The sequence below is a fragment of the Cyprinodon variegatus genome, unplaced genomic scaffold (genome assembly GCF_000732505.1).
Source record: "Cyprinodon variegatus isolate N-32 unplaced genomic scaffold, C_variegatus-1.0 Scaffold999, whole genome shotgun sequence".
Classification (NCBI taxonomy): domain Eukaryota; kingdom Metazoa; phylum Chordata; class Actinopteri; order Cyprinodontiformes; family Cyprinodontidae; genus Cyprinodon; species Cyprinodon variegatus.
The window spans coordinates 82,339-90,313 of NW_015151452.1; the positions used below are offsets into that span (position 1 = coordinate 82,339).

Sequence of the window (7,975 nt, forward strand, 5' to 3'; positions counted from 1 at the left end):
AAGGCCAAGACCTTTAGAGGCCATGATCGAGACAAGGCTAATACCTTTAGAGGCCATTATCTAGACAAGGCCAAGACCTTTAGAGGCCATGATCGAGACAAGGCTAATACCTTTAGAGGCCATTATCTAGACAAGGCCAAGACCTTTAGAGGCCAAGATCGAGACAAGGCTAATACCTTTAGAGGCCATTATCTAGACAAGGGCAAGACCTTTAGAGGCCAAGATCAAGACAGAGCCAAGACTTTATAGGCAAAAGATTGAGCAAGGCCAATACCTTTAGAAGCCATTATCTAGACAAGTCCAAGACAAGGCCAATACCTTTAGAGGCCATTATATAGACAAGGCCAAATTTATTTTGGAGGCCAACAGCAAGACCTTTAGAGGCCATGACAAGAACAAGACCTTTAGAGGCCAAACCCCTATTTGGGCTTTAGCTTGTCTGGTCTTGGTACCCATTGTTTGCTCTTGAATAGAATGCTTCCTCAATCATATCAACACAATTTAGACCGGCTGCCTGCTGCATAATGTCATGACCTTGGCACTGATGCCTGGCTTAATAGTTCATTCTATTCACCTGCCTGGCTCTGCCCAGTTTCTCATTACTGTTCATGTCATCAACCTGCTCCTGTCTCTATTTAGGCTGCTTCCCCCAGTCATCAGTGACTTTTTGGATCGGGACAAGTTTCAGCCTCAACGTGGGTCCTACATTGTGTAATATACATGGGGTAACAAGGGGCAATTAGGCTCTCACCACAACCTTCCCATAAAGAATCATAAGATCGGGAGAAAATCAAACATGTTTGAAATTCAGTAGGCCCCTGTGAAGTGTTCGTCGAGCTATAATTCTATTTACCGAACCTTGTGTGTTGTGTATGTGCAAACAATTAAATTTTTTTTCTTCTCCTTCTAGATTGACAAGTCTGAAAAATGTGTAGGATATTTGGCTGATTTTCTCCCTCTGTTTCTTTCACAAAACATGGGGACAACAAAATGTCTCCTTAGATTTTTTAATGAAAAGATGTTTTGAGTTTGGGATTTTTATTGTTTCTGGATTTTAAGCTGATCTAAATGCTTTTTTTTTTTCTAAGTCTAAATGATCAGTTTTTAGCCACATTTGAGTCAACAGGACAAATCCCATTCTGGAAGCATATATGCAGCTGTAAAGTTTTAAATGATTTAACCAAAGAAAGAGGTTCATTAAATTGAGAAACTTTCCTGTTGTCTACGAGCTTTTCATCTGAAATTAAATTCACTCTAGAAACAGCCTCAATAAATTGGCCCCTATAGGTCAAGCCCATTTTTACAGTACCAGATCTACGATTTTCTTCAAGACGGGCCGATGCCTAACCTGAGAGAAGCCAGATTAAGATCATGTAGAATTCTAATGGAACTACATTTTCATTTTTGGGAGTTTGTGAAAATTCATTTTGCTTGTAAAGTAAAGCAGTATGGCTATTATTGCTAAATTGAGACACCATGAACATTGTGGAATCAGTTCTTTTTCATTCCCTTTAAAAAAGCACCAAATCTTGTGAGGCAGAAAACTTGAACAGCTAGTCATCCTGACAGCCTCCTCCCATGTTGGAGCATAGTAATGGCACCACAGCCTGTCAGCGGAGTGGCAGCCATTAGAGATAAAGTGTCTGCAGGGAAGATAACTTTCACTCAACATGGACGCAGAAGCAAAGAGGTTAAAAGCTGAGTGGACGTTGCCAAGATGAAGAGATGCCGAGTTACATCTATGTATGGAATCACCTGAGGGACAAAATAAACGGTTAGTGAGAGTCATTTTGGGTAGCGAAGGCATCCAGCCTAAAATGGTTGAAATCCACAGACAACCAGTTTATTGGATCTTTGTTTTTTTTAAGCGTTTCGCTAATTTTGGTTGTGAAGCAATTTGTGAATACTTTATTTCGAGTTTTTCCTTTTTGGAAGAACAATACAACTTAATCCAATTAAAAATAAAAATATTTTAATATATAATATAGAAAAGGGAGTTGACAACTTAATTAGAAAAGTTGAAAGACGGAGAGAGAGGGGAAAAAAGTAAATAGTTATGAATGAAAAATAAAAAAACACACAAACCAACAAAGGAAACAATACAAGAAATAAAACAGATTCACATGTTCACATATATATCAAGTTTTTCAGCAATCTGAGCATTACTGTTGGTTTATAATAGTAAAAGCTCCAAAGTAGGTCTAAGGATTGTAACGGTAGTTTCTCTCAATGAAAGGTAACACATTTTTAAAAACTTATTATATTTGTTTTTCTTATGACATTCTGGAAATGTGTCTTATCGAGAAATGTAACCATAGATTTAGAATAACTACAGGGTTAAAATGACATCCAACAACATTTCAGGAGAGTTACAATATCTCATTCAATTATGATTTAAAAGGCCAAAAAAGAACTATACACATATCATTTATGCTTCATGTCATGTTTAAACATCGGGGTGGCGTCAAATCTTCAACTCAGTTCTGATAAAATGTTAATTTCGTTTACAAAGCACATATAATAATAGCACAACATCGACCAGAGAGCTTGATATAGAATAAATGGCCATTAAAGCAGGGTGATCTCTCTGCCTTTGCTAATTCCTTTTATCTGTATGGACCGGCCTTTCCAAGAAGAAAATCAATGGCTGATCTTGTTTTCCTCAAAGGAAACCTGATCGGATCAATCAATCCTGTCACGTATAAAGACACTCCACCTTGATCCACATCTGGAGCCTTGGAGGAAGAAATTTTCATAAAAACCAAACAGGATTCATCTTCAGATCCTATTATTAAGCTGAATTTCATAGCAAATCTTTTAGTATTCAATTAATCTAGAAACTATCATTTTGATTTATTGAATTGGTTACTCTTATCAAAGAATTTAAACATTATAGAACAAACATTCATTGTTTTATCTCCTTTTTATTTTAGAAATAATTTAATTGTGAAACGACCCCAGCATTAATTCACAGTGGTCATGGTTGAAAGGGTGAATAACACCACCCAGGTCTGTATGTTGAACTAACAGGGTTTTTAAGGTAGCTGATCTGATCCATCACTCCTCAGAATGTCGAGGAAAGAGAAAAGGCGATTTCATGGCAGCCATGCCGGTACCTCCATATTGGAGTTAGGTTCTTTCTCCATGGCGTCTCCTAGTTTTTGGTTTTGAGTTTTCTTGTTGATCTGTTCTGGACTTTGGATTCTGAATTTTTACTTCTTCATTGAATTTAGCAAGTAATCATCTCTGCCTCTTCTACTTTGGGTCCACAACAACATCCACAAACCTTGACAGTGCTGTCTGTGTGTGTGTGCTGACCTCTGAGCTCCACTGGGGGTTGATGGTGTTGCACACCACTTTGGAGCGTTTCTCCTGGCCATGATGCGGCAGCGATGGGAAGATGCTGTGTTTTCCAGGCTGAATGGAGAGTTTCAGGTACGGATCCGGATTAAAGAACATCCCTTTCTTCAGTCCAACCGCCTGGATGTCTGACACACGAGGAATAGACACACACAGAAGGATATTTGTTTCTAAATGACTGACCTAATATACAGTAGCAGCCATTCAAAATCACCATTTCCAGTCAAAAGCCAGCCCAATGGATGCCTAGTCCACTGAGAATCCCAGCCAAATCCCCTCCAACTGCCAGCCACTGGAGTGACCCCTTCTTCTCTTGGACATGCTTATTTTTTAAATCTGAATCCACCCTTTCACTAAATTACAGGGTCTGACCAGGAAGATGATGCTTCTCTTTAGATCTTAATGTCCACAAATCATGACAGAAATAATATTTTAGTACAATGACTGATGTTTAAAAATAAATTTATAGGGTACCAGCCAATTGACCAGCCAGTGACCAAGCAAGGACCCATCAAGGAAAGTGGGGAAATTTTGAACGGCTACTACTGTAGGTTTTTTTAACCGAGGACATTTAACTATTTTCCTAATTTCTTTAGATAAAAAGCAACAAAAAATTGCAAACTTGGTCGAAATATGAATAACAACAAAATATAAAACTGCTTTAATTACATTTTCTATTTCCCTGAGAAAAATGAATTTGGGAAATGAACTTCTACGCTAACGTACAGCGGATGTGTATATAGATGGCATCTCTTTTTTAGAGTACTTAAAGAAAACCCCTTCATCTCTATAGGAAAGGAGGATCAGGCTTGTTGTTTCAGCCAGATCCTGACTGGAAACCGCTTGTCTAAGCTCCTTTTAACGTATTGATCAGATCCAGCCTGCGGTTTGAAGAGGGAAACATAAATCAGCTCTCATAAGGTCATAGCCTAACTCTGCTCATGTGATTTCTGAACATACTGTAGGTTAGAGAGGACGAATCACACACAAGGATGTAGAGTCACTTACAATCCCTCACAAAATTTGCACAGATCACAACATTACCACATAATTCAACCTGGGAGTTTTATGCAAAACTCTCTGATTGAAGGGGAACAATTGAAACTGCTGGAAGCCTTCAGACTTTCTGCTGCAGAATTAAGGAAATGGAGAAAAGACGAGACATTGAATAGCAGCCCTACCTGACAGGGAGAAGTTAATCAGTCTCCTGTTGCCCAGTCCGTGGTTCACTTCAGGACTAACCACCGGCTTTAAAACCTGAGGACACAAAGACAACTGCTCCTGTAACGTGAAGAACAAGTAAAGACACCCTGTTATTGCTGCTTCACTGGTCCTGCTCCATTTTTATATCTGAGGTATGAATCTTTAATGGAGGGAAAAAGGCTGAGGCCAAACAACTCCTGGTAAAAACAGGAAAAACCAAGAAAACCTTCACATCTTTTTTTCAACTGCTCCTAAAGCCCCTGTCACACTTTAATTTAGACAGCATATGCCTGACATCCCAGAATCTTCTAAAATGCTGGCATAAGCTGAATTTTATATGTATTTTTTTTATTTTGGACGTATACAGACAGTATTCATAACGAGTCCAGAGCGTATGTCCAACGACATTGCCAATAATGAAATGTCACAAACCAGTGTCCTGAGGGGGGCAGCGATGCGCCTGGCAAGCACCCGGCCTGCATAAAAAGATTTTATTGATCGCGGTATTAACCTTGCTGCTGTTTAAAGCCTGCCAAAAAAAAAAGAATAAATAATAAGCAAAAACAAAAGAAAGACAGAAGTTTTGCAGTGGCAGCAGATTCAGCGTCATGTCTGCTACGAAGTCTGTTGGTGGCGGGCGTGAACGCAGGGAGGATCCATCACACTATGTTTGCGCTCGTCTGCAACACATCATTTACATTGATATTCGTTGGAGATAAATTCTGGATAGGTTTTGTATAAGTTATGCATAAGTTACTCATAGGTTCTGGATAAGCTAGACGCCACAACCTATAAGTAACTTACACTTGGCCCACGTATGGGTGTACTCTGGCATACCTCGGGAAATGCTCAAAATTTCTAAACGTACTCGGCATATGTCGACATGTGCCAGTGTGTTTCAGCGTACTTCAGTGTACCTTATCGTACTCATAACTTATACTAAGATTACCCATAACTTATCCAATGTATGCCAGCGTTTTTGCCAGATTTTTCTTGCATCAGGCACACACTGGTCTAAATCGTCAAGGTGTGAGCTTTAGCAGTGACTCTGTGATCAATACTAAACTGACATTGACTCTTCAGCGGCGGGGATGACATCAATAAATACTGCTTTGTTGGGCAGCGCATGGCTTTCTCAACATCAGGTAATAATTCCAAAAAAAAAGAAAATTAAAAACAATCCTTTGGACTTTATTTTCAAGTATGAAGACTGTTGCTTCCTATCCAGGAAGCGTTTTCAATTCAAATACCGGGAATAGCATTAATAGAGTGGAGGAACTCGTCTATTCAGCCAGGCCAACAACCCCCTTTAACGACCGACCAATCAGACACTTATTGGATGGGTATGGGGTATGACAGTCTAACAAAAGAAGCCAAATGACCCCCATTCCAAATGGGTGGACCCCTTGGTTTGTTCCAATTTGCATGTTTTCTAAACAAAAACAAGTGTTTTTTTTGGGCTACTATATAAAGCCTGGAACTCATTGCTATTTCTGATATTTGAATTGAAAAAGCTTCCTGGATGGGAAGCAAAACAACTTCAAACTTGGAAACAAAGTCCAGTGAATCATTTTAAATTTTTAGTTTTGGAATGACTATTGACCTGGATGACTGAGAAGAATTAAAATAGGAACAACATGTCTGGTTAATTACATTCAGGGTCCTGTAATATTATGATAGATCCATAAACCTCATTATAAAAGTATAGACGAATCAGCATATATGGAGAGTTATTAGAAGAGACAACGTTAAATAAACTATGAAAAAACATAAAAAATATGACATGAAACACATACATATACCATGAAATAATTAAATGGAAATGGACCATGAGATATCATGTTAAATAACTAAATGCACTATATATTTATTTACAGTTATTAGGTGAGCAATTCCAGCCTCTTTGATCTTTAAGATGTTAGTGAAGAACATCAGTGGGCGGGTCTAACTTGGCTCCTGCTTAGATTTTTGGCAGCTCCTTTAGGCTATGCCACAGCTGGCTTTTTAGGGGACATAACTTCCTCATTTAACAGTAAGCTTAATAGATAGAATTCAGACTAAAACAGAGGTTTTAATTATTTCATGATGATGAAACTAATAAATTACAAAATATATATTTATTCATTTCATATCCATTCATTCCAAATGGGCACAAGGCCTAACACCCTACCTGTGAAGCAGTGAATGTCACAGGCAGCTCCAGCTGCTTTAAATGCTTTTATATTTTCAGGATAAAGCTCAAAACTATCCATTTAACCCTTTAGTCACATTGTTTTTTTCTTTGATATCAGCGCTATAAAATCTGTAGAGAACTGCTGAGCTACCTGGGAGAGGCTTTGAGCACCACAGATTTCACGACGTGACAATGGCGTTACTTTTTAAGGTGTAAATGTTGTAAAATGATCTAAAGTACCTGAAAGGCCAGCAACTATGTCGATCTGTAGGGGAAATTTAAGCTTTGCTTGTGACTAAGAGTTCTTAATTATTCAGGAGCAGATCTAAGACCATGTCAGCACATTAGAGAAATCACAGCAAACAGCTCCATAGAAAATTAGCTATTTTGCTAAAAGAAAGTAAAAAGTATATATATATATATATATATATATATATATATATATATATATATATATATATATATATATATATATATATATATATATGAGGACATATCTTAATCCGGTTTTAAGTTTATATTGAACCACTTCTCTTTATAGTACAGGTGCTTCATGATAGATGTAGTTGAGAATTTGTAAAGAAGAAAACGTAGCCATTCTCTGTGAGCCAGCATCGTGTTCATGCTAACTCATTTTTTTTTTTTTTGCTCTGCAGAGCTCTTAAGGTTTTGTTTACCATTTCTTTGTCATGATTCTTGGCTCTAGTGCTGGTTTGATTTAGGGTTCAACATGCCTGTAAGCTCTGCCCTGTTTCCGATCAGCCTCCATCTGATTCACCTGACTATATAACCAGCTCTCAGATCAGTCTCTAGTGCCAGATTATTAACAGCCATCGGTGAGTTTAATCCACCGAAGTGATGATGGCCCCTTCGCTGGTCCCCTACAATTCCTTTTTATACATCAATCTTTTTACTGAAATATGGTGGAAAAGCATCAATTCAATTCAATTTATTTTTATAGTGCCAAATTACAACACATGTCATCTCAAGGCCCTTACCATTTACTAGATCATACAGTCAAATTGATTAAAAGTTTTCTATCTAAGGAAAACCAGTTGATTGCATCGACTCATTGACTCCAAGGCAATCCCTCACACTAAGCCTGCTTGTAGCGACAGTGGAGAGGAAAAACTCCCTTTTAACAGGAAGAACCCTTCAGCAGAACCATCAGTTCCCTGCAGGGATTAAAGCAAAAAAATAAAAATCCTGAACCTGAACTTTTTCAACAAAGGCAAGAAA

At 38.1% G+C, this 7,975-nt stretch overlaps 1 protein-coding gene across 4 annotated transcripts in view; it reads right to left on the reverse strand.

Moving 5' to 3' along the window:
* Window positions 1-7,975, reverse strand: part of hecw1 (HECT, C2 and WW domain containing E3 ubiquitin protein ligase 1) — a 67,693-nt gene that overhangs the window by 43,957 nt on the left and 15,761 nt on the right. For 2 of the 4 annotated variants that reach the window (XM_015399245.1, XM_015399247.1), the window contains 2 exons: window positions 4,542-4,617; window positions 3,319-3,488 (listed from right to left, as the gene is read on the reverse strand). In XM_015399245.1, the coding sequence (XP_015254731.1) occupies window positions 3,319-3,488; window positions 4,542-4,617 (246 nt within the window). Of the gene's footprint in view, window positions 1-3,318; window positions 3,489-4,541; window positions 4,642-7,975 lie in introns of all 4 variants that reach the window. The other 2 variants (XM_015399246.1, XM_015399244.1) reach the window with 1 other exon arrangement.